At 38.5% G+C, this 26,329-nt stretch overlaps 1 protein-coding gene and 1 long non-coding RNA gene across 9 annotated transcripts in view; both read left to right on the plus strand.

The window, feature by feature from the left end:
* LOC125664204 (arginine-glutamic acid dipeptide repeats protein-like) overlaps positions 1-16,218 on the plus strand; it is a 92,725-nt gene extending 76,507 nt beyond the window's left edge. For 5 of the 8 annotated variants that reach the window (XM_056152575.1, XM_056152576.1, XM_056152578.1 and 2 more), the window contains 13 exons: positions 2,067-2,165; positions 4,939-5,135; positions 5,779-5,913; positions 6,874-7,047; positions 9,042-10,105; positions 10,315-10,474; positions 10,597-10,765; positions 11,696-11,807; positions 11,894-12,021; positions 12,302-12,505; positions 12,790-13,122; positions 14,557-14,735; positions 14,936-16,218. In XM_056152575.1, the coding sequence (XP_056008550.1) occupies positions 2,067-2,165; positions 4,939-5,135; positions 5,779-5,913; positions 6,874-7,047; positions 9,042-10,105; positions 10,315-10,474; positions 10,597-10,765; positions 11,696-11,807; positions 11,894-12,021; positions 12,302-12,505; positions 12,790-13,122; positions 14,557-14,735; positions 14,936-15,022 (3,041 nt within the window). In that variant the 3' untranslated portion in view covers positions 15,023-16,218. Of the gene's footprint in view, positions 1-2,066; positions 2,166-4,938; positions 5,136-5,778; positions 5,914-6,873; positions 7,048-9,041; positions 10,106-10,314; positions 10,475-10,596; positions 10,766-11,695; positions 11,808-11,893; positions 12,022-12,301; positions 12,506-12,789; positions 13,123-13,170; positions 13,354-14,556; positions 14,736-14,935 lie in introns of all 8 variants that reach the window. The other 3 variants (XM_056152580.1, XM_056152581.1, XM_056152582.1) reach the window with 3 other exon arrangements.
* Positions 16,219-20,077: 3,859 nt separating this feature from the next.
* On the plus strand, positions 20,078-25,868 carry LOC130051189 (uncharacterized). Its single transcript, XR_008799555.1, has 3 exons — positions 20,078-21,518; positions 24,894-25,020; positions 25,673-25,868. It is a non-coding gene; the product is annotated as an uncharacterized LOC130051189 (long non-coding RNA).
* Positions 25,869-26,329: the final 461 nt, after the last annotated feature.

The following is a 26,329-nucleotide window of genomic DNA, read 5'->3' on the forward strand; positions in this document are numbered from 1 at the left end:
TTCTGTTCTGCTGGCGACTTGTCTGAATCTTGCATGATGTACATATTGATATTTTCACCAGTCCAGACAATGAAATGTACAGTCACCTTCTGGAAGGAATTTTGGACGGACAAAACCTTTGGTCCAGCTGTTAAGGAAAATTCTGATACAAACCAATGTTTTGTGAGGTTCTGTCTCAGTATTATGTCGCCCTAATGGACGGAAGTTGTATGTTGCTAAACAGTGTTAAAATCCATTCCATCAAGAATCCTTAGGCTTCTAAAAAGCAGTGCTACAGCTTGTGCACTGTTCAAACAGCCCAAATTCCTCCTATCTCTATGACTTGCACAAACAAAAGTGGACACAAACCACTAGAAAACTCGAGTAGAGCTATTCCTGTACCGGACATCACATTCATTTTAGATTTTTTAAAAGTACTTAATGCACATTTGTATGAAAATTGTGAAGTTTGCTTTTGCATTGAATATTCTGGGAATTTCCTCGTGCTAGAATATTTAAGCTAATGGTTTTATTTAAAGCATGATGATAGAAGAGTACTTGCTTCCTTATGTTAAACTCGTTGAAGTACTCCATGTACCATAAAACGTTTATGATCTAAGATTACATTGACAAAGACTACAGTAGGATTACTATGTAAATGCACACCTCTACTCTAGAGACGGAAGAAACGAGGTATACCTTATGAAGAAGTCACTTCAGTGTTAGAGCAAGTCGAGTTGGTATTCTTAAAACTTGTGTCTTAAAGATATACATGGTGTAATAGCAGATTCTTGGTAATGTTTATCCAACTTAGAGGGTACATATCAGACTTTTACATAATTGAAATATGTCAACAGATGTGCAGCGTGCCTTGTTGTGAAAAATAATAATCAAGCAGCTGTTTAACATAGGATCTCACACTTCAGTGATAGAAGGAATTATGGGTAATGTTGCTACTCCTGCAATGCATGATGGGTAAGGATATTCCCACTAAAATCTATGGTACATGACCAAAGGAGCATAAATGTCTAGCAAAAGGTGTAAAAGTTATCTGTGAGACAGAAACTTTAACTGCTAACAGAGAGATTGCTTTGTAATCAAGATATCCAATTTCTTTTATTGTGTACTTATATGGTTATAAATCTTTACAAGTGCAGCATGAAATAACATTCTAGAGGATCAGCTATCACCTAGACAGGAGGGTCGGCCGACTTACACTGTTAATGATCACAAAACTCACCCGTTCTAAACATTCCTCTTCCAAGCTACAAAACAAATTCTCCACACAAGGGGAGGATTTTGCTTTTTAACATAATCTCAAGGCACGTACATTCATCATATTTCTTACATTATTTTAGGGGACGTCCTCTCTCATTAGTCAAACCTCTGATGTTGATTTTGTTTTTCCTCTGTCAAAGCAGAAGTAGGCAGTGAATGGTGAAATAATTGAATTCTTTTTTTGTATGGTGTTGAAAGTTCTTGTTCTCTGTGCGAGATGTGCATCAAAGCAAGCCCCGTGATGTGGTAATTCATTACGGTATTGATTTGCCAGCATATCAAGTAACCATTCCCTCAAAGCCACTGCATTTATTAAGCAATACTACACCAATAAGACACAACACCTAATACATTATAATTATCCCTGTATCTTTTGTGATGTGTGATGTAAAAAGCCCAATCTTCGGAACGGCTGTCGCTTTTGATACCTTTTCCTCTGCTGGTGCCGATGGTAAATTGGTGCAAGGGTAATTTCTGATGCTCCAGTAAATGCCATATTGATCAAAGGAAGCTTTATAATTTGTTGTAAGTGTATTGTTTTAATAATTTATTTCTTTTGAGTACATAAGGGAATGAAATTGCTAGCATCTATCGCATATCAAAATGCTGAGGGGCCGTGTCCACTGCATCTAAGGAAAATCACTTTTTACTGAGCTCTGTGAAAAGAACAGCTGTATTAAGCTCAGACATGTGAGATTTGAGCTGGTTAAGAAATATTTCTTTTTGATGTTTATTTAATTTATTCTGTGCCAAGTCAATTTAATTTCAAATGATTTTGATGTTGATAGATTTTTATAATTTTTTTTCAGTTGAACAAAGCTCTGCCAGTGAGTGTTCGGATGATTCGGATGACAGCGGTGGTAGTCGGGACCTCAACAGATACACATGTAGACACTGCCTAACGACAGGTCAGATATCTCTACACTTACATTCACAAACGTTCTACTGCCTAACGACAGGTCAGATATCTCTACACTTACATTCACAAACGTTCTACTGCCTAACGACAGGTCAGATATCTGTACACTTACATTCACAAACGTTCTACTGCCTAACGACAGGTCAGATATCTCTACACTTACATTCACAAACGTTCTACTGCCTAACGACAGGTCAGATATCTCTACACTTACATTCACAAACGTTCTACTGCCTAACGACAGGTCAGATATCTCTACACTTACATTCACAAACGTTCTACTGCCTAACGACAGGTCAGATATCTGTACACTTACATTCACAAACGTTCTACTGCCTAACGACAGGTCAGATATCTCTACACTTACATTCACAAACGTTCTACTGCCTAACGACAGGTCAGATATCTCTACACTTACATTCACAACATTTATAAACATCCTCCTGCCTTACTTCCGGTCAGATATCTATACTATACACTTTCACAACATTTACAGGGAAAACATTCTATTACCTAATTACAGGGCAAAACTGTCTTCTGCTTTACTACAAGGCAAAACTTTCTCCTGCTTTACTACAAGGCAAAACTTTCTCCTGCCTTACAACTATAGGGCAAAACTTTCTCCTGCTTTATTACAGGGCAAAACTTTCTTGTGGTTTACAGAGTGGATGAAGTATGCACGGGACTATAACTGTAATAAGATATGAATCATCAGAATGCTTACTATAGTACCTCGTTATTGCTTTTGAGTGAAGAGTCCAGTTGGCAGGGCAACATCTGTTTCAACTGTGTACATGAAATGATACAAACAAAATCCCTATCAAGACGACAGCTAGTATAAATTCTGAATGATTTTAGCTTTATTTGATAGATCATGGCAAAGTTTATTTGATAGAGCATGGCAAAGTTTATTTGATAGAAATGACTTGTGTTTATCCAAGTTAAGAGGCGATTATCACAGAAATGTCTGTTGATCTCCCCGCCTGCATTCATCTGCTAAATTACGTTTATTTTAAAGTCATGATAAATTAAATTAATCCAGATTTTGTTTTGTAAAATAAAAAAAAACGGAGAGAAATATCTAGATAGAAAATGAGTACTGTCCAGATTGGTTGATTCTTGATGAAATATGATGCATCATGCTTCAAATTAGCCATCTGGATCAGTAATGCAGTCTGGATTGTTAAGGGAAATAGCATGCAATAATCGGTTCCCAAAGAATTTTGTTTAGAAAACTAAGCATCAGGATTGTCCTGTACAACTAGCCAAAACCTGTTTTTGTGTCCACCAGCATGACGTTTTGTCACAGGGAACATTGTAAACACGAGTGTGGGTTCACTATTGTGTTATAACAGGTGCACAAATCAGCATTATGTTGCACACCATGCAAACTGATCCTTGTTCTGTAAAGAGAAGATATCAAACCAAGGTCATGAGATTTCCTTCCTTACACAGGTGCATTTCAGTGACCTGTGGTCTGTGCTTCATGTGTAGTCTTGAATTACAGGTGAACACTACCGTCGTCTGCTCCGTGTACATGGAGTAGTCTCAGTGACAGGAGAGAGAACCATTAAGCCTGTCCTTGTGGAGGCTAGCACTTCTTAATGCTGAAAACATTGTTAAGAGCACATTAGGATATGCTTTGGTATGTTGGAACAGGTGCGGAGGGTCTATAATCAATAGAATACCTCCAGGCTTGCAACAAAAGGATTTACCTTCTCCAGTGCTGGTTGTCCTTGGGGTCTGCATTTTTTGCCAGTGAAATGAGTGATGACTTGGAAGTCACAGGTCAAATTCAAACACACCGGTAGGTAGCCACCGAACCCTGTAAAAGCACAAGGGGACAATAGAGTTGGTAGTTTACATTTCATGTTTTATAAGATTTACTTCATATCCTGTGGACATTGTGAAACAAGGAGTGGGAAATCTCTGGGTGTAATTGTCGTTGCCTCTCAGTGGGGATTGTAAACACCATGATCAGAAAGTTTTTACACCCTGCTTCTGAGTGTTGGAGTGCATGCTGGGATAGTGTTATTTTTACACTTAATCTGTCAGTTGTCAGCAAAGTCACTGATGTGGAACTGATTGAAGCTTTACTGCACCTCAAGCGAAGAGTAACTGATTATACACATGAAGGAAATTGATAACCGACAGTTTTTACTAGGAATTTAAACTCTTAACTTTGTATTAATGATTTTGAGCTGACTGATAGCATGGGTTTAGATAGTGAGCAGATCAAATGAAGTAGTCTTTATTGCACAGAAATTACCATCACAAAAGCTTCTTGTGATGTTGCTGTGCCATGTTTTATGTGCTCTGTGAGGTGCGAGATCTATAAAGAGCCTGCCTAGAAGAGATGGAGTTATTAAAGACAGTTGATGCGGACTTTTATTTCTGCCTCAGCTTTCCCATGTGTGTGGTAGACTGTTGCAAGGCTATATGCACATTAATGTTGAGATATCAATTATTGTGGATTCTGCAAGTTTCTAGGTATATAAATCTCTAATGACGCCATGGATCCACTATCACTTTTCTTGATGCTTAGACTTCAGAAGTATGGATTAATATATCGTCTTTTTCATTGGAATAGATACATGATATTTATGATCTTTTTGTGCACTGGATTATGGCTTTTCTTTAGGAATATTTTGATGCATGTGTCGAGAATGATCAATATATACCCTTTTTTTCTGGATAATAATCGTCTTGTTTTATAGAGTTACCGACGGCTCCATCATTGAATTATTTTGATAATCTTATAGACTCCAAGGATTGGCATCATGCAGGAAAAGACAAGAGTCTTCGCTGCACACAGTGTCGCCTCTACTACAAGCGACACGGAGAGGAGCGCCCCCTAGAGAGCCCTGAAGATCCACCCTTCCTCTTTAAGCCAGTTAAAGAGGAAGTAGATGCTTTGGGAGGTCGCCACAATATGCGAACAAGACAATCCAGGGACTCAGTGAGTACCGAGAGAATTTGTCGGGGGGGGGGGGTGAGAATTCGTCAGAGGTCTGATGATGTCGGGGGGGGGGGGGGGGGGGGGGGGGGGGTTGACATTTTACATTAAAGAGAAAGCTAGAAATCACAAGAGTATTGAAATCAAATCTATTGTAATGTATTATTTCACATTTTGGATACAGATTATAACATGCACATGAGCACAGCACTTCAAAGCACTCTTATCCCCCAAGTGCCTCAAATAATATTTATTCCCATGCAACCCCGATTAATGGTATTTTTGAGAATGCAGATATAGTGGGAGGTTTTCTTCAGTGATTTTTATAGGTTTTATGGAAAGTGTTTGCAATGGTTAGAAAAAAAATAAAGAGAATTTTTTTTTCATTCAAGAGAAGTTTTATGCTTCCAAGTCGGAGGTGGTGGTAGGGGAACAAAATGTCAACATCCTCAACCTTGGCCAATGTCAAAAGCCTTGATAGGAATTTACCACCTCCTGAGAATATTGTGTTTTACATACAATTGATTTTCTAACTGTTATCATCTGTACAATGATGTGTTTTCAGATATAAGATTGATTGCCCACAATTCCAAGCAAATAATAAATAGCGTGTAACAAGTTGCTGAAAGTAGATTTTTAATTCCAGGGAAAAGGAAATAATAAAAAGAAAGAGAGTAACGGTGTGGACACTGAGGACAATCGGAAGACCCCCAAATCTCCCAGCAGCAGCAGTAGCTGTAGCACCAGCAGCTCCGACAAGGACATCAAGCCAGAAATCAAGGTCAGTGCTCGTCCGCAGCAGTGGTACGATTTGTTTCTGTGCCACACCATATGTTCACAGTATCACAGGATTGCTCTATTTACATACAGTTGTTGGTTTTTTATTCTCTAAAGTACTGAGATGTAGGGCTGAGTCCTTTAGAACTGTACATTATAATTGTGGACTGTAAAATCCGTTCTCTATATAGTGATTCCACTTCCGGAAATTGTTCAATAAATTTCACTGTTTACGAATCTTATTTTCCGGAATGGTTTTGACTTTGAATTTCACATAGCGGTCAGTATTTCGTCATTGTATTCTTCTCGTTGATTGGTTGAATTATTACGATATTGCTTAATAAGCAGACTGTACACTGACTGTAAACGTGGGCTTTACAAAAACATCTGTAAAAGTAGTACAAAGAGATGACAGTAATGTGTAAGGCCATTGACAAGGTCCAGCTTTTGAAGAACCTTTTAGTCAAGTGTTGATAGTTTGCATAGGACCTTTACCCACAGATTTACTATTAGCATTTTTATAAAGTTTGAATCCTCAAAATTGGTTCACAATTCATTTTCGGAAAAGCTTAGTCAAAATATCCATTTTCAGCCATGGACCTTTAGGCCCCCTGACCCCCTGGTCCCAAGACCTGAGAATAGACTTGAGTCAAAAATTTTATTACTTATATCTTGAGATTTATCTAGCACAGATGTTTATAAAACTGCAGGGTTATAATATAAATTCAAATGCAAACATATAATGAAAATTTTATTTGTTTATGAAAAATATTTCAAAAGTTAGCTGGATTTGAAATTTAGACTTATGAATATTCTCAGTTTACGATCTTGAGGCCAGATCTAGGGGCACTGCCCCTAAATGCCCTGCTGGAGGAGTACCCCCAGACGGGGGCCCCCTTTCACCTTTTCTACCTTTCTGTAGAATCATGTCTGTATACAATACTTTACTGCATTGTAATTACAGAAAGAGGAACCAAAGTCAAAAGGAAAGAAACGTCAAGCCAACTCTGACAGTGACGACAAGTCGACTAAAAAGAAACGAGCAGAGGACCGGTCCGACTCAGAGTCAATATCCGACAGTAGCAGTGGTAGTAGTCTGGAGGACCTCAGTAATGAAGGAGATGTAGACAATAATCAGGTAGGGCCTCAGTAATGGTGTAGACAATCAGGTAGGGCAGTGTTTTCCATTCATTTCATTTGAACAGGCCCATTTAGAATTGTAACAGGCCGGGGGGGGGGGGAGGGGGTATGGAAATTTTGGAAAATTAGACGCAAAATCCTGCATTCTGAGGCATTTCAGGGGGCAAAATGACCCTTGTTCATATGCCACTTTTTAACCTACATTTTTTAATATATACCAAAGGGTTGAACATTTTTACCTCAGACAAATTAGTCACAGTGGTGTTAAATACACACCTTTGCGATGTTTTGACTGGAAGAAATCATGTAATGTATTCGTTCGACGCTTCATTATTTTTCACTGCCATGTGTTTCTCACGCGCAAGGTGAGAGTTTAAAATATCGTCCAATCAAAATCGTCGTTTCAAAAAGCTCTCGATAAAAACATAAACAAGGAAGAAATATGAAAGATATTTATAGCCAACCAATACACCTATCAACACTTCGCCGCGAATTACATCCCTTTGCGGGGTCAGCCAAAGGTCAATCGGTGAAAAACCAAGTTTACCTTCTTTACCTTACCAAATGTAAGATTTTATTACTTTGAATTTTAGCCAATTACCAAGTTTTCATACAAGTTAATGGGTTGCCCCAATCTGGGGCATATTGTAGTTGACTGCAATTGATGGAAAAATAACAGATGTCAAAGCTACAGATAGGAAAATTACAAAGGCCAACGTAGGGAAATACGATTTTTATCCGGGAGATGGCGGACAAGGGACGTAACTTTCGCGAAGTGTTGATACGTGTATTGCTACCGCATACATTCTTTGCAAAGATCGATCGTGTAAATCAACATCACTGAAATTGACAACATATTATTTTTTGATTTTTTATATTTGAACCGGCCAGAAAATCGTTTGAAACGGTCAATTTGGCCGGCGGCCGGTTCTTAGGGAAAACACTGTTAATTGCGATGTTTTGACTGGAAGAAATCATGTAATGTATTCGTTCGACGCTTCATTATTTTTCACTGCCATGTGCTTCTCACGCGCAAGGTGAGAGTTTAAAATATCGTCCAATCAAAATCGCCGTTTCAAAAAGCTCTCGATAAAAACATAAACAAGGAAGAAATATGAAAGATATTTATAGCCAACCAATTGCTACCGCATACATTCTTTGCAAAGATCAATCATGTAAATCAACATCACTGAAATTGACAACATATTATTTTTTGATTTTTTATATTTGAACCGGCCAGAAAATCGTTTGAAACGGTCAATTTGGCCGGCGGCCGGTTCTTAGGGAAAACACTGTAGGGCCTCAGTAATGATGTAGACAATCAGGTAGGACCTCAGTAATGATGTAGACAATCAGGTAGGACCTCAGTAATGATGTAGACAATCAGGTAGGGGCCTCAGTAATGATGTAGACAATCAGGTAGGGGCCTCAGTAATGATGTAGACAATCAGGTAGGGGCCTCAGTAATGATGTAGACAATCAGGTAGGGCCTCAGTAATGATGTAGACAATCAGGTAGTGGCCTCAGTAATGATGTAGACAATCAGGTAGGACCTCAGTAATGATGTAGACAATCAGGTAGGGGCCTCAGTAATGATGATGTATTAATGAGGCCTAGGCATCATTATGACATAGAGGAATATGGTGTGACAATAGTATGCTTATTAAGTTAGAGAGACAGAGCTAGTCAGGGCCACAATCCTGGCAGCGGTCATGTGAAATAGATAAGGCACTACTGTTGTAATAGATTAGGTCTGGGTATTGAAATACTGAGAAAAAATGAAAAACAGAAGGCTAGTGAGAGAAAGGAGAACATTTTCGACTTTGTTATCAAGATATTGGAAATGTTTATATTAATTTGAATTTAGAATATTTACGTTGTCAAGAAAATAAGTGTATGGATGTGTAATTCACACATACAAAGTATTGATAGAACACATCAAGAATCTCCTGTAATGTTCGGTGCCTAATGATTTTATTTCCTTTGTTACAGGATGATTTGAGCTCTTCGTCTCCTCCCAGCACACCTAGGTCTGTGGACACTGAAGTGAAAACTCATCAGTCCTCCAAACCTTCATCTTACAATGACAGTACTCAAACCAGAGCCATTGTCCACCCTGAACCTGTGATTCCCTCCTCTAGTCCCACATCACCCTCCTCCAAATCCCTCACCTCCACCCCTCCCATCACCCAGCACCTCACCAAAACTAAAACACCATTGTCCCTTCCCTTAAAACCATTCTGTTCCCATCCAGACCCCATACATGTGAATTCAAACTCGTTCTCTCACTCAGTATTTACTTCTGTGAATTCCTTGTCCTCATCCGATAGCCCAGCCTCACTCTCTACTGCCACATCTGTGACTTCATCATCGTCTGCCATTCGTCCCGAACCAACCCTGCATTCACCAAAGGTTGGCAATCACAAGCTGGAGTCATCCAGTCAACCAGTCTTACATAAACCAGCATTTTTGGCCAATCAGGAGCCAACCACTTCACTGTCTGTCCCAGATCTAAAGTTCTCTTCAAACTCTAGCTTTGCTCCTGTATCAGGGTTGCCATATCTAGAACAGCAGACGACACTGGCCCCTACTCTTGTGACTCCAGTTTATCAAAATGCTATCAGCTCTTCTGGTTTGAGAGACTTGACTACAATTAAGAAAGAAAGAGTGACACCACCCCCACAGGAAAGCCTTCCGGGCGTGTGCTTCAAAACCAAAGACAACATTGAGTCAGACAATCGAAAGAAAGCAGACATTAACTTTGATCTCAGTCATGTGAAAACTGAACCTTCATTAGACTTATCCATAGGGTCGAAGCAGTTTCCATCTGTGTCGGAATTGTCTGGACTTAACAAACCGTCAACGGAACGGCGGAGTGCTGAAGCGACAGGAACAAGTCACGTGGAGGCCAAGTCCGAGAAATCACCAGAGATTGATATGGATGATGCCGACAGTGATAGAGAAGGAGGTGTGGTCACCAGAGACCCCACCCCAGAACCACCCCCTTCACAGTGTAATGTGGAGGTACTTACTGGCAGCAAGGAATCAAAGTACCGGTAATTACATCAGTTAAACTCGTTACTTTAATTTTCACTGTAAACCAGAACTGCAGTGACTTTCAAATAAATTAAACTAGGTGAAAATGGACAAAATGGGTATCAATATTATCAATATTCGGAGTGAATTTTAAGCTATATTAAGTAGAGAAATAAATAATAGTGATAAATCATCATGGAAAATGAAAACAACTTTTTATTCGTTTCAGGTTAATGAAAGTTTGGGACAGAGGTTCCAATATATGTTCCCGATGTGATATTGTACTGAAAGCTTTACCAGAGTCTAAACTGGCCCAGAAGCAGAAAAGTAGTGCACCTGTGGCCCCCAACCCTCCCCAGCAGACCCCACCAGTCAAGGTCGAGGAAAAGGTACCAGTTGACTGTTGTCTAGTTGTATGGTTCTTACAAAGTACTACATAGATTGGGATTATTTTTCATTTGGTTTTATGGAGGAATATAATATTAAGAATTATTTCATGTTTGTCTTGAAGAAAAAACCCGAGACTCCGCCCCCAAACTCTACAGCTGACGCCCAGATTACGAGCAGTCTGATCAATGTGCCACAGCACTACGAGAGGCAGACGACCCCCAGGTCTTATCCAGACACACCAGCCTTAAGGCAGCTTAGTGAATACGCCAAGAAACCCACCATAAGCATGGGTAAGTGTAGGGTATGGGTAAGTGTAGGGTGTGGGTAAGTGTAGGGTATGGGTAGGTGTAGGGTATGGGTAAGTGTAGGGTATGGGTAAGTGTAGTGTATGGGTATGGGTAAGTGTAGGGTATGGGTAAGTGTAGGGTATGGGTAAGTGTAGTGTATGGGTAAGTGTAGTGTATGGGTAAGTGTAGTGTATGGGTAAGTGTAGGGTATGGGTAAGTGTAGGGTGTGGGTAAGTGTAGTGTATGGGTAAGTGTAGTGTATGGGTAAGTGTAGGGTGTGGGTAAGTGTAGGGTGTGGGTAAGTGTAGTGTATGGGTATGGGTAAGTGTAGGGTGTGGGTAAGTGTAGTGTATGGGTAAGTGTAGTGTAGGGGTGTGGGTAAGTGTAGTGTATGGGTAAGTGTAGTGTAGGGGTATGGGTAAGTGTAGTGTATGGGTAAGTGTAGTGTAGGGTATGGGTAAGTGTAGGGTGTGGGTAAGTGTAGGGTATGGGTAAGTGTAGTGTATGGGTAAGTGTAGGGTGTGGGTAAGTGTAGTGTATGGTTATGGGTAAGTGTAGGGTGTGGGTAAGTGTAGTGTATGGGTAAGTGTAGGGTGTGGGTAAGTGTAGTGTATGGGTAAGTGTAGTGTAGGGGTATGGGTAGGTGTAGGATGTGGGTAAGTGTAGTGTATGGTTATGGGTAAGTGTAGGGTGTGGTTAAGTGTAGTGTATGGGTATGGGTAAGTGTAGGGTGTGGGTAAGTGTAGTGTTTGGGTAAGGGTATGGGATGCAATACAAGGTCATTTATTTCTTTGGTGATGAATCCATGTGAAACTAGGGAACCACTCTGCGCATACAGAGCTTTAAATCTTAGGTCTGTGTTGTGATTTTTCTGCGCGTACAGAGCTTTAAAATCTTAGGCCTGTGTTGTGATTTTTCTCCCTTGTTTCGTAGGTGGTGAGCCTTCACCAATGTCCCATCCTGGACCTTATGGACCCTACCATCCTGGGATGGATCACCTGCTGAATTACAGAATACCCATGTACCCCCCGGGCTCCAGGGAAAGGTTTGTACTAAATAGAAATGGCAAGAAACAATTTTCCATGTGACAGCTGGAGTTCAGTGGAATAACGATTACATTATGTTTTACAGGTTGGAGCTGGAGCTTGAGAGAGACAAACGAGAAAGAGATGCACGGGAGAGAGAGATTCGAGAACGCGAGATCAGAGAAATGGAGATGAGGGAGAAAATGAAACAGGACTTGGAAATGAAACCTCCAGGTAGGCTACCATTGTATACTAGGAGACTAGAACTTCACACAGGACCAGGCCTGAATCTAAATTTGGGAGGTAGGGGTGGGGTTGTTCGAGAAAAAATGCACAAACTCTCAGTTTTTTGGAAAGTACAAAGCTTCTGCCATTGTGCTTGTTGAAATGAATTTTAGTATATTCTCCATCTAGTAAAAGTGATAGGCCAGAAACAGAAAACAATATATTTATCTAAACCACAATCTGCGTGCACAGCTTTAATGATTTCCACCCTTTATGACTCCATCAATAGGGCTGGAGCGATTACTGCCTCCGCATGGATTAAATCCCATGGATCCCCAGTGGTTAGAATTCCAGAGGAGATACGGAAATTATCCCCCAGCGGCACTCGGACACCCTGGTGGTCCCTCGGGGTCTCACATACCAGGGGTGTACCCGCCCAGCAGCATTGCCAGTGACCTGATGCAGAGGGAGAGAGAAAGGCTGGAGAGACTGGGTAATCCATCATGTGCTTATTGAGTGATTGTTATACAACATAACAAATATTTCTAGATTTACACAACTTTATAGTTTGATTTGAAATTTATACAATTTTTAATGTTATTTTGTACCGTGGATGTTTTATGTTTGTATGTAGATGAACCTTTCAGTACCAGCTCCTTGTTAAGACTGACATCTGTTGTTACTTATGTTTGTATGTAGATGAACCTTTCAGAGCCAGCTCCTTGTTAAGACTGACATATCTTGACATCTGTTGTTATATTACTATGTTGAATTTAGGAGTACCCCCGGGTCCCCATTTTCCACCGGAACTTTTTCAATATGGATCTGCAGCAGTTGCTGAGCGATTATCTGCAGAGCGTCTCCACGCCGAGCGAATGGCTCTGTCGGCGGACCCGTTGGTCCGACTGCAGATGGCTAGCCTGGGACTGCCGACTCCTCCGGTGGGACCAGGGCCACCTGGTGCCCATACTCACACTCATTCACACTCACACACGCATCTACACCTACATCCAGGGGAGACCAACGCTGGAGGTGGCCCTCCTCCTCCCCCGTCACCTTTCCACCCCATAGGGGGACCCCCTCCTTCCCTTCTGACTCCGTTTGGTCCAGGTAAGAATTGCATTCACTTCTACTGATGTAAAACCATTTCCATTGCAGATATTCTGCGTAGTGATCAAATGACTGGAAGAATGATATACCAAATTTGTACGCAACGTCTCACTAATGAACAAATCTACATGCAGAGGGTAACAAATGAGTGTATCCTCCGCTCCAAACACGAATGGGGGGCAGGCGGAATTATCGACCCCGCCGCCTCACAATTGGTTTATCAGTTTAATAGTAAGTTTTCATTTGATAAGAATAAAAAAAAATTCAAAAATCAGTGCTCGAAGAAAAATATCAGACATGCATTTAATGAGCCAATTAAAAATTTTACAGTCTAATTGAGTTCTTGCTTGTTGTTTTTGATTTGGTTGGTAGAAATAAATTGCTTTCTTTTGTTATGTTACACTTTTAGTTTTAAGTTATTTTTGAGGAAAAGCATTATTTAAAAAAAAAAGCTTGAGACTACTGTATACAAAAAGCAATTTTTTACTTGTGCTCTCTTACAGCTAGCTGTTTTGAATTTAATACATAGAACTTTGTAGAAAGTGTTTTAGACTTCTAGCACTGACGTTTGACTTGCTTGTTGTGGCTAGACATTTTTGCTTAAATTGTAGATGTTAAGTTGTAGATTGATTGTACTATTTGATACCATTAATATAATTTTTTTATATGCAAGTTTTTAAATGGCTCATTAAATGTCTTTTAATTTAGAAAGAACATTTGAGAGTGTCAAAATTAAGAAACAGAAGCCTTTGATCCATAGTTGCTGTACAAATTATGGAATATAATTCATTCAGTCCCAAGTCTGTAGAAATCTTATCAAAAGACGTTTGAAAAGGAGGTAGGCATGCGGATCGCATGAATTCGCTTCCCTGCCCCTTTATTAATTTTTCTATGTCAGGTAGGGGTTAATTTTCCACGGTTGTACAGGCGAGACTTCAATCTATTCATATATTGAAAAATAAGAGTTTGTTATTTTGTTCAAAACAATTAATATTTATACCACCCCAGCTCATGATCCAGAAAGTTCTAAATGATTATACTATCGATCAAAACATTTGATCAGAGGTCGGTGCGCATGTGACGAATTGGTTGAAAGCCTACATAGTGGGCATATTTTGTGCAGTAATTCAAGAATTGGGATTGATGATGAAAATTATGTTATCAGTATACAAAGGTCAGTTGAAGAACGATGAGAGATGGCAGTCATCTTGAATCTTAATGATGACTGTGGGTCCTTTACACATAATCAGTGATTTTGAAGTCTGGGAAATTGTACAAGGCCAAATTATGCAATTTATGAACCTAGCTAGCTCTGGAACAATAATCTTTTCTTGAATGGAAAAATAAGACACAAGATTTATTCGTTTGTATGATGTTGATAAGTCCTAACATTGTTGTCTGATTTCAGATCTAATCCATTCTTTTCTTCTGCAGGAGCCGACCCTCTAGCTGTGAGTGCATCTTCGGGCACACCTGCAGGGCACCTCCCCTCTTTACCTCCCGGTCTCCCTCCCCATGCGGGGCTTTTGTCCCGAGGGGAGCAGGAAATGTTACAGAGCGAGTTTTACAGGAGAGCCGCCTACGCAGACCCAGGACTGGCCCATCAGGTAAAGGCAAGGCATTGAACCAATCCAAAATTTTAATGTCCTATACTTTTGAGTTTGAATTTTTGTAATATTCTACTCATTTTATAGTTTAAATCAAATTAAAAGTTTGGAAAAAATCAAATTCTTATTTGCTCCCAGATTGTTGATGGGTTATTTCCCTTTGTTTATATTTTCATAATTTCATTTGTTTCGTGTACAATTTTCAGCTATCAGCACAAGCTGCTCAACATGAAGCAATTCAGAGACAGCTGGCGATGGAACGGGAGAGGTTCGGACACATGCCACCGCACTGAAGACTCGGTAGCCAGCAGTGTGAGGAGCTGAAGACTCGGTAGCCAGCAGTGTGAGGAACTGAAGATTTTTGGCACTTGGTTCAGTGAAATACAATCAAAGAAGAGCAGATGGATTCAGGATCCGCGACTCTAGAGAGATTGAATCGTTGGTTAGATTCGTGTCAAACCAAATGGTGAACACAGTATTTTATATTGGAGTGTCTTCACTCGGTGTCTAATCAGTTCTGTGTACATTTTGTGATACTAGGATCTCAGAACATTTTAAACCATGGACAGCCCTGACAGACTGCAACTGGTTTTATTGTGCAACAGAGTCCAATTTTTTGCAATCTTCTAGTTATTTTCTCTGTGAAGGCAGCTGAATATGGATTCAATGACATACAATCAGCAAATATATTCCCAGATGTTACATGCTGTTATTTCCCCCGCAAACCATTAACTGTCAAGCTGTGAAATATCTGTATACTCAGACTTAATGAGACATATTCTATGAAGCATTCCGATAAAAAGTGCTATGTTAGAATCCATAGAAATCCACTGTGTATATATGTACATTTGTGATATATCTGCCATTTAAGTAACTTGTTCAGCTGGATCGGTTTTTTATATTTTAAATTATGATAGTTAGAGAGAGGGCACAGATTGGTTTTACAGTTTACAACGCATGCCTCTGTTTGCATCGGTAGACTAGAGGAACACCCATTGGAATGACACTAACAGAATGAGACTGAATATTTTTTAAGAACTTTGAATGTTGGCGTCAGTCTCAAAGACACAGACAAATTTGAATGAAAGTTTTTTTTTTTATATATAAAATTAGAATTGCACAATGCATGCGATTTTACTAGATGAATGCTTTATTCAGTGTACACCAAAACACTGTGTTGGGATGCATGAATGGAGCTGACTGTAACAGGAGGTGTAACATTAATTGAATGGCAATAATTTATCATGCAACGCTGCAAGAGGCTGTAGCGTAACAGTCGTTGTGGACTTCGCTGGTGAAGTGAAGACATATTGCTGAGAAACCATTGTTGTCAGAAGAGTCCATTTTTATGTCATTTTTTTGTATTACTTGTATCTTGTGTGTGTGTGTGTCATAAATATATTATTATAAAGTATTGAAATTCAATGAAAAGATGAAAAAATAATAAAATTAGATGTCCTTCGGAACGAGGGAATAAAATATACAGTGATGTGTGTGTTGTGAATATTATCTTCAGACATGGAAGGAAATACTGTTGACAGAGCATCCATGACGGACTCCAAACGTTGTTTCCTAGTTGTCTGTATTCTGACAACATATCAAAAGAACTTATTCTGAGATAGTATGCTTTATAGACAACACAACAAAAGAACTTATTCTGAGATAGTATGCTTTATAGACAACACATCAAAAGAACTTATTCTGAGATAGTATGCTTTACTGACAACACAACAAAGAACTTATTCTGAGATAGTATGCTTTATAGACAACATAACAAAAGAACTTATTCTGAGATAGTATGCTTTATAGACAACACAACAAAAGAACTTATTCTGAGATAGTATGCTTTATAGACAACACAACAAAGAACTTATTCTGAGATAGTATGCTTTATAGACCACACAACAAAAGAACTTATTCTGAGATAGTATGCTTTATAGACCTCACAACAAAAGAACTTATTCTGAGATAGTATGCTTTATTGACAACATATCAAAAGAACTTATTCTGAGATGGTATGCTTTATTGACAACATATCAAAAGGACTTATTCTGAGATAGTATGCTTTATTGACAACATATCAAAAGGACTTATTCTGAGATAGTATGCTTTATAGACAACACATCAAAAGAACTTATTCTGAGATAGTATGCTTTATAGACAACACAAGAAAGAACTTATTCTGAGATAGTATGCTTTATAGACAACACAACAAAAGAACTTATTCTGAGATAGTATGCTTTACTGACAACACAACAAAGAACTTATTCTGAGATAGTATGCTTTATAGTACCTTTTTGTGACTTACACCTGTATAAACTATTTGGCATACAGCGCACTTGTACTCGAAATAGTTTACTGAAGAGAGAAGAGTTGCCTCCCTTTTGATAGATGGTTTGGCGTTTTATGCCACGCCCGATTCTAAACCAGTATCAGCCATAATATGGAATCGGTCTGATTATCAATACAGTAGAGCACAGTACAGGTGACAGTGGTGAAAATCATACCGTTTTATTTCAGTAAAAGGGTGCTATCGGGATGTAGGAACTTAGAAATTGAATGAAAATATTCAATATGATGTAATATCCTTAGTTTTTGCCAAAAAGTGACAATTTTGAAGAATATGTTGCTTCAGAAAATATAAAGTGCTCACTTGCCAACATCTCAAGCTTTCATATTTTATACACTGCAGCATTGATATACCTCGCAATGAAACGTGATCCCAATTTTTCTCAATAATCCAAAATGTAAAATTTCAAGAAGAAAAGGAGAGGCTCACGGGCCTTATCGGTCACCTGAGTTCTAGTGAAAAAGTATCACTTCTCCCACAGTCTATGAAATCTAGAAAAAAAATTCCTGTTCTGAATATCTAAGCTAAATTTTAACATTCAGCAAAAGCATAAAACAAGACATGTTCTTACAACTGCAATGCCCTCGTAAGTGCATACACTGATGAAGGCTTTACATAATATAATAATAGGTGTATTAACAACAAAACAGGGCAAAGGATACCGGTATACCCTCTTAATTTATGGGAAAGAAAGGTCAATTTTACATTTGTTCACGAGGACAGAACCATATCACAAAAGAATAAAGTGTTTTTAAATGAATATACTGGAACGGCAAGATTAATGTCCTCTTCCACTTATACACCCCGGTGATTGAAGTAACAATTTTAAAAATACAACTGTAACCGAATGTTTACCCAGGTTAGAATGTATATTTGCACCTTTTACTATTTTGCCACTACATACTTCTGGACAATACACTGTACATGTAAACCTTTAACTGACGGTATTATATATGTATATACTACTGCATGGACTACATCATTGGAAATTGACCGAAAAGAAATTGTATGTACTCATTTTATTTATTTTTGCCTTTTTAAAGCAAAATTTTCTGACGAAAAAAAAGGGGATCCCAACCCCACCACTGGTACAAATATTTCAAGAATCAAAAGGATACAATTTGTCTAATTACACGAAAGTATCCTCCTGCAGCACGATTGCATTTCTATAGTATCATTCCACGACTCTGAAGCCGGACTAGGTCCATGTCAGGGTTTTGAGGATTTGCTTTGTGTATCCGTATGATGAATTGATATTTCTTAACTAAAACTGGATTTAACGTCCCGGACTGGAGTTGGCATACTTCAGAGATTTAAAAAAAAAAAAGTCCTATAGGGGAATGTTTTAGAATCTTTAAAATGAAAGCATGACAATTACAGTTTGTGAAAATTAAATATGCAGGCACCCTGAGATTATATGCATTTAGTAATGCAATGTTTGCTCATTGCTGAATAACTAATACTGTTGCAGTTAGATATCTTATAACAGTAGAGAGGCTCGGGCGATTTTCGTCTTGGTGTTAATTAGCTTGCAAACGTAGTTTGAAAGTAATGAGAACGTTTTCACTCCTTTCCAGCTGTATCGTAACAGAATCATTTTTAACAGTGTGTATGAAAATAATTTGAGTCTTTTTCAAATGTGTACTATTATGTTCCGCCGGAGTCAATGTAGCTTGATTCCTCGTGTCCTGTCTCTAATGCTGTAAATGTATCCTAGTAGGCTTACGTTTATATATGAATATTCGTGAACAGAAGTAAGAAAAAGACCCCCACCCCAAAATAAACAAAAACCCCATCTAAGTTCAGATTCGACTCAGATGCTGCATCCGCTAATTCATAAGATGAACTCTAGCCGCTCTAAGACATCCAGTACTTGAAATGATTCAATGTTTCTCTTCACGAATATCCAAGTCTGTTGAAGTATTATACCACGACTGAAACTGAAGGTAAAACGTTCAGGGAAAAAACCCAACAACTGGGGTAAAAACATTCAAAATGGCCTCTAAGTGAGGAAATAATTCAAAATTGTCATGCAATATTTCTATTTTCTTTAAAAATCTTCCTCATCATCAGAGACACCGATTAAGTTGTGTTCCAAAGAATGCTCGAAGGAAAATACGGCTTCGTGATTTGCACATCTAATTTTTCTGAATGCTGTCAAACAACAAAGCTACAATTTGTCATTACAACAGCAATGGACGAAGTCACGGCTGTATAAAATTATCAAAATTTAATAATACACCGTGGAATGGACGAAGTCACGGCTGTATAAAATTATCAAAATAATACACCGTGGAATGGACGAAGCCACGGCTGTATAAAATTATCAAAATAATACACCGTGGAATGGACGAAGCCACGGCTGTATAAAATTATCAAAATAATACACCGTGGAATGGACGATGTCACGGCTGTATAAAATTATCAAAAATAAGACATAGTGAAATGGAGGAAGCCACTATCAAATTAACACACCGTGGATGAACCAATCCGTGGCTGTATGAAATTATCAAAATAAGACACCACCTCTGGTGTGTCCAGGGGCCCGTGTTTGCCCAACTATTTATTTTGTATTGCTTATAGAAGTTATGAGATTGATAAGACATAGTGGCTGTATAAAATTATCAAAATAATACACCGTGGAATGGACGAAGCCACGGCTGTATAATAATATCGTTATCTTCACCTTGCATAGTGGAATGGAGGAAGCCGCCACTGTATAGAATGATCAAGTTAACACACCGTGGAATGGAGGAAGCCGCCACTGTATAGAATGATCAAGTTAACACACCGTGGAATGGAGGAAGCCGCCACTGTATAGAATGATCAGGTTAACACACCGTGGAATGGAGGAAGCCGCCACTGTATAGAATGATCAAGTTAACACACCGTGGAATGGAGGAAGCCGCCACTGTATAGAATGATCAGGTTAACACACCGTGGAATGGAGGAAGCCGCCACTGGATAGAATGATCAGGTTAACACACCGTGGAATGGAGGAAGCCGCCACTGTATAGAATGATCAAGTTAACACACCGTGGAATGGAGGAAGCCGCCACTGTATAGAATGATCAAGTTAACACACCGTGGAATGGAGGAAGCCGCCACTGTATAGAATGATCAGGTTAACACACCGTGGAATGGAGCACAGTTCTATCACGTTGTTGTTTTCATTTACATACATGTAGTGGTTTGGTTTGATTGATTGTACATTATTTAACGTCCCTCTCAAGAAGTTTTCACTCATATGGAAACTTCATCATTGACGGTGAAGGGCTGCAAAATTTTAGGTCTAGGTGCTTGGCGCTTACGACCTTTTGAACATCTTTATCGTGCTACACCTGCTGTGACACAGGGCCTCGGTTTTTACGGTCTCATCCGAAGGACCGTCCCATTTAGTCGCTTCTTACGACAAGCAAGGGGTACTAAGGACCTATTATAACCCGGATCCCACCGGGTTTGGTCTGCATTTTATTGATAAGTAAGTAAATTTTATTCAATGTCTGTGTACAATACAAACAACAGGAGCTCTACAGAGCTCACTAACCGACTACCGGGCACCACAGACAAACTTAAATACTAATTATCACAAAGGTAAACATGCAGAACACATTTACCTGCGTACCACATGTATATAAATAAACATTTTCAAAAGTTAAAAATTAAATACAAATCAACAGAAGCATTTTAAACCACAGCAGTAAGATTGTTAGGAAGCACTACAGCGGTGATTACCCCCAAAAAATTAGGGGGGGGGGGGGGAGAGATAATAATGAAATAAAAAATCCACACAAAATAAATAGCAGTTTACTTGAAAGTTTATTTAATATTATAATTACATACATCGATACAACCTGAGGGATCAGACACGAGTTAAGTATTTAGGTTTAGATTCCATTCAGAATAGCTAAATTCTTACCAGAACCCTGATGCTGATTTTATCAGCGATGATTGAAAGCACCTTTCACACATGGAATGGGTTAATGAAAACTAGGAGTGAATGAATCGACATTACATGCACGTTGAAGTAAATAAAATAATAAGATATCACACTGTGTTCAAGTTCATTTGAGTTGTGACCCCTGGGGTCAGATAGAGAGTGAGGCCTACTGTAGAAGTCTTCCTTTCTGGTGGCTACAAATTTTGTCGATGTTGAATAAATTCACCAGAGTTACTCCTCTTAGAATATAAGCATACTTATTCGCCGTGGATCGCTGTCAAGCTGATGTTGTCTTACATGGACTATAAGTATCCAGTAGTCACGTGGTGCTCGCTTCGCCATCCGGAGGTCCCTGGTTCGAATCTCGATCTGCGTCAAACTAAGACTTTATGTACACGGCTACCCATGTCCTAAATCATAATGTATCGGTTATGCAAGAAAATTCGTTTGAAGTGTTTCCGGTTATGAGTTAAAAGAGAACAACACGCCGCTTCGACAGGTAGGTAAATCTGAGTTTTTCTTGTTTATGATAATTTAACCACTGTTGGCGAAAATCGGGGAATGTAGTCAGCTGTAGAAATGATTAAAGTACACGAAATAACCACAATTACCCATATCTAAAGCGGCAAGACGACACGAGATGATTTTCCGAGAGCAGAAGGAGGTTGAATTTTGAAAAATTCTCACAACTCTCGATTGTCAGGGTCAATATCGGCTCAATCAGCTAACCAGTCGAAATAAGTTGACCACTCTAGGGACGATTTGTGCAAGTTAAAATTAAAATATTCTACTTTTTTGGGAGTTGAACTATGTTCAATCTCCCTGGGTCATCACGCACTTTTCTGCGCAGTAATTTGTATTGATTTGTATAGTGGTCGTCAGCGGGGGTTCTGTGTCAGCTGATTTACTCCTAGGTAAATCAACATAAACTTTTATAAACATCCGCCATTAAATAATCCATGTAACTTTTCTGAATTAATCTAATTTTGATAATTGACATGTAAATAAATGCAATGATATTGTATTCAAATCAATTTGAATACAAGATTTCGATCAAATTGATACTGATATACATAGAAAAATAAAAGATAAGGTTGAAAATTGTCGTTTGTAGCGCAGCGTCACCTATAAACATTGATAGGGAAACGAACGACAACTGCACACAAGCCCTATTGACACCGTGGCGCGAAATATCGAATATGGTGCGAAACCTCAGAAAATTTACAAGAAATAACTCTACAACATTGTGTATGTGTATATATTTGGTGGTTTTTAATGTGATATAAAAAATGCTTGATGTTACATGTAGATTGAATTAAAACACGTCATTCCCAGTCAACAACTTTCGATTGGGATCGGAATACGAAATAAAATTTCTTATATCCGGTGGCAAAGTGAAACTGCTTCATGCTTCAAGTTATTGAATTACGTAGTAATTGCACGTTACACATTAGAGAACTGTTCCTTTTAATAAAGAAAGTCACGAAATAGATACAAAATGAGTGTACCTTATTCATTACTGTTACCGAGCTTTCGTCGACTACAATATCGAAATGCCGTGTTTCGCTGCGCTTGATGACGGTAAGGTCCACATTTTCTACGTGAGTAGTGTGATATTTGTTTATGAATTTTTTGCGCATACATGGTATGTCTCGGCTAGGAATAATGGAAACTTTCTCACCTATGTATGTAAAGACATATTAATCTCTATTTTTAAAAATGTAGAACACTTTTATCAAATGACAATGTTTGAAAACGCTTAGAGCCCCGATGTCAGAATTTCCTTTTCCAAGACATCAATATGTCAAATTCATTATCCTTTTTGAATAGTATGTACCATATTTTGTACCAGTTATCCATTTTGAATCCCCTATTACAATGGGATTTTGCTGCACTCTGTAATGTTTGAGTGGATGTCATGAGTGTGTGTCAAACATAAATTTTAAGAGCATGGCCGGGATAAGGTGCTGCCATGTATTACTTCACTATCAAAGTTTAACCCAGTTGCCACAATGTTGAATTTATGCTGCAAAAAGGATTGGAAATTGCTCTGGTCAAAACACATTGTTTATTTGTCTACAGATGAAAGAGACATGAGGATTCTCCCTCACAAACTGAAAAAAAAAAATAGTTATGGATCTTGTACATGTATAGTTTATTAATCACTATAGATTTCCAGCATCACAAGTCTGATTCCACTATATGCTTTCCATACTGTCAGGTTCATTCACCCCCTGTTTGAGCCACAGTATAATATCCCAAATACCTTGGCAATAAATAACATTATTTGACTAGTGTTTCATTTTTAGCGGAGTTGCGATGAAGTCGAATTCGGCTTATGATCTGATGAAGTACCTTTGGGCGGGCAGGCGGGCACGCATCAACATTTCATTTCCGCACCATAGCTCTTGAGCAAATTATAGGATCTCATTCAAACTTAGATGGACTGTCACCCTCAGTAAGATGAGGAAGCCTATCGATTCTGGGGTCACTAGGTCAAAGGTCAAGGTCACTGGCTATAAATAGACTGAAATTTGGAGAAAATTTTGTTTTCCGCACCATAGCTCTTGAACGAATTATAGGATCTCAATCAAACTTAGATCGATTAAGTAAGACAAGAAGCCTATCGATTCCGGGGTCACAAGGTCAAAGTCACAGTGGCTAGAAATAGACTGAAATTTGGAGAAAATTTTGTTTTCTGCACTATAATTTTTTAACAAATTGTAGGATCTCAATTAAACTTAGATGGATTATCGCCCTTGATGAGACAAAGAAGCCTATTGATTTTGGTCAAGGGTTAAAGGTCAAGGTCACAAAGGATTTAAGTCGGCTGAAATTTATGTACGCAAAATTTTGCTCCCTGCTTGATAATTCTTGAAAACTTTTCTGCCGGTTCCCTCTATGCCCATTCCTTGCGCAACTCGGCTTGTGCATTTCCGATGCCCGACAATTTTTAATTTTTTTGCATTTCATTTATTTTGAGTTATTATACAATTATTTACCATTCCATTGATCCTCTACAGGACTGTAGTATACTCAGGTGACAGTTTAGCATATTGGACTACCTTTTCAAGTAATGAATCCTTAGAATTAGCTATAACTAGGATTAAACTTGAATGTATATATACAGGGGGAAAACTTCTTCATAACTGCAAGGCATTGATAACCATACTGATTTGAATGTTTGGGTCATAATATGTGGTCACATTTTTCATGAGAATATAAAGGGGTGAAATTCTAGAAAACAACAACACGACTTCAGTTACTCGAGGAGCGTTGTGGCCCATGGGCCTTCCATTATCCATGTTTGCTGTTGTAACGCTTTGAAAAACAACAACAGTTGATTTGTATCTAAAATCATGATAATATTCAGTCATTTATCCCCCTATCCTTCCAGTACTATCTTTTCTAACTGAATTTCCACAATGTTCAACTCCCACGAGTACTTTAAGTACTTTGATTGATGTTGGTGTTTGTATTTTGCCAAAATTTCTATCCAAACGGGTCAGGTAATGCTTTAGGGGATAAGTTATGATTTAATGGATTGGATAAGATTTAGAGGAAAATTTGGTTAATACACACCCCGCTGATAGATACAGTAGTATTACGCACCTGAATGAGTTTGTATTACGTGACGTAATTTAGATTAGTATGTAGATTCTGGATCCGCAATAACTTAGAAGTTATTGAAATCATTTTTTTTATTTGTAACGAAGGTATATGAAAAATATTAGTCGTGTTAGGGAGAAAAAGATTGATACTGTTTTCGATTTGCGAATTCACCTCTATTCTTTTCCATGCAAAAAAATATATAAGCTGTAGATATTTTTCTTCAATGTACATGCATTGTACTCGTATATGTATATTTATTCAGGAACATATTCACAAAAACTAAATAAAGATGTTGCTTATCTCTGGATCAAGGCTAGACGCAGATAGTATGTCAACTGTATGTATAGTAGGTGCAGAGAATTGAAGAAGATAGAGTGTATTATTCTAAGGTGTGTATAAGCAACTTATTTATGACTATGTAGAAAATTAACGGATTATGTAAATGTCGAATACTTATGCATGACGTTTAATTGTCAAATACTTAGGTAACGCTTATGCTTTCTTGATGAAAGGTGAAGATAACGAACAGTGACCAATCTCATAACTCATATAAGCAATACAAAATAGAGAGTTGGGCAAACACGGACCCCTGGACACACCAGAGGTGGGATTAGGTGCCTAGGAGGAGTAAGCATCCCCCGTCAATCGGCTACACCCGCCGTGAGCCCCACATCCCGACCAGGCAAACGGAGTTATCCGAAGCCAAAATCAGTGTGCCAAGAACGGTCCACCAATCGCTACATGATGTTGCACAGAATATGTTGTTACTTTGCATTTTCTGGTCTAGGACTTTACTTCAAATTCAGAACACCAAATGTTAAAGTCTATAAGGAATTACTTCATATTAGGATATAGAAATATATTGATTTCCTAGTAAAATGGTTAAGGGGCCATAGTCAGATTCCCTGGGGGGTGGGGTGATACACTATATACATGTAGGTGTCGATCTTGTGTCAAGTTACTCTTTAGGATGAATTTATAAGCATGGAAGCTATCATGATATGGTCTTGTGATTATGATAACGTTTTCTCTACTTCACAGGGACCATTTAGACAGAGTTTGCCTCCAAAAAATGTATTTACCGAATGCACCAAATCGACATGCCAGAGAACAACCTATCAGGCAACATGATGGTTACAGAATAAACGACTCTAAGCTGTTGCAGCCGCAGAGACTTGGACTAAACTTTGATTACATGTCAGAATCTAATGTGTAATAAAAATACTAGATAATTTTGAGCGTGGTACAATAATTACTAAACTAACAAAAATGGACATTCGGAATACTCCTCATCTGACCAATAATATCAAATTAGTTGTTGTCACCATTTGGCGTCTTTTGTCCGCTGACTAAATTCCACATGAGAACCACTGAATGAAAATTAACCAAACGGGGTAGAGTTTCTCAAGAATTGCTGTTTCCCTAAATCAGATTCGTTAAGATGATTGTGAGAGTAGATGCCCTACAAAACCTACTTCTTTCTGAAAAATTATAAAACATTGTTATAAAACAAAGCAAACGTTTTCTCTCTAAACTGTTATTAAGAAAGGTATCTGCAATTTGATACCGGTTTTTTTCTATGCAAAGAAATAACAGCCCGTAAAACATGTTGACACAAGCATCACTCGAAACATCCGTGTATACAAAGCGAAGTGTCTTACCTACTGTAACGTTTGCTTTGAAATGTTTTAGAAGAGA

This window comes from Ostrea edulis, chromosome 1 (genome assembly GCF_947568905.1).
Source record: "Ostrea edulis chromosome 1, xbOstEdul1.1, whole genome shotgun sequence".
NCBI classification, from domain to species: Eukaryota; Metazoa; Mollusca; class Bivalvia; order Ostreida; family Ostreidae; genus Ostrea; species Ostrea edulis.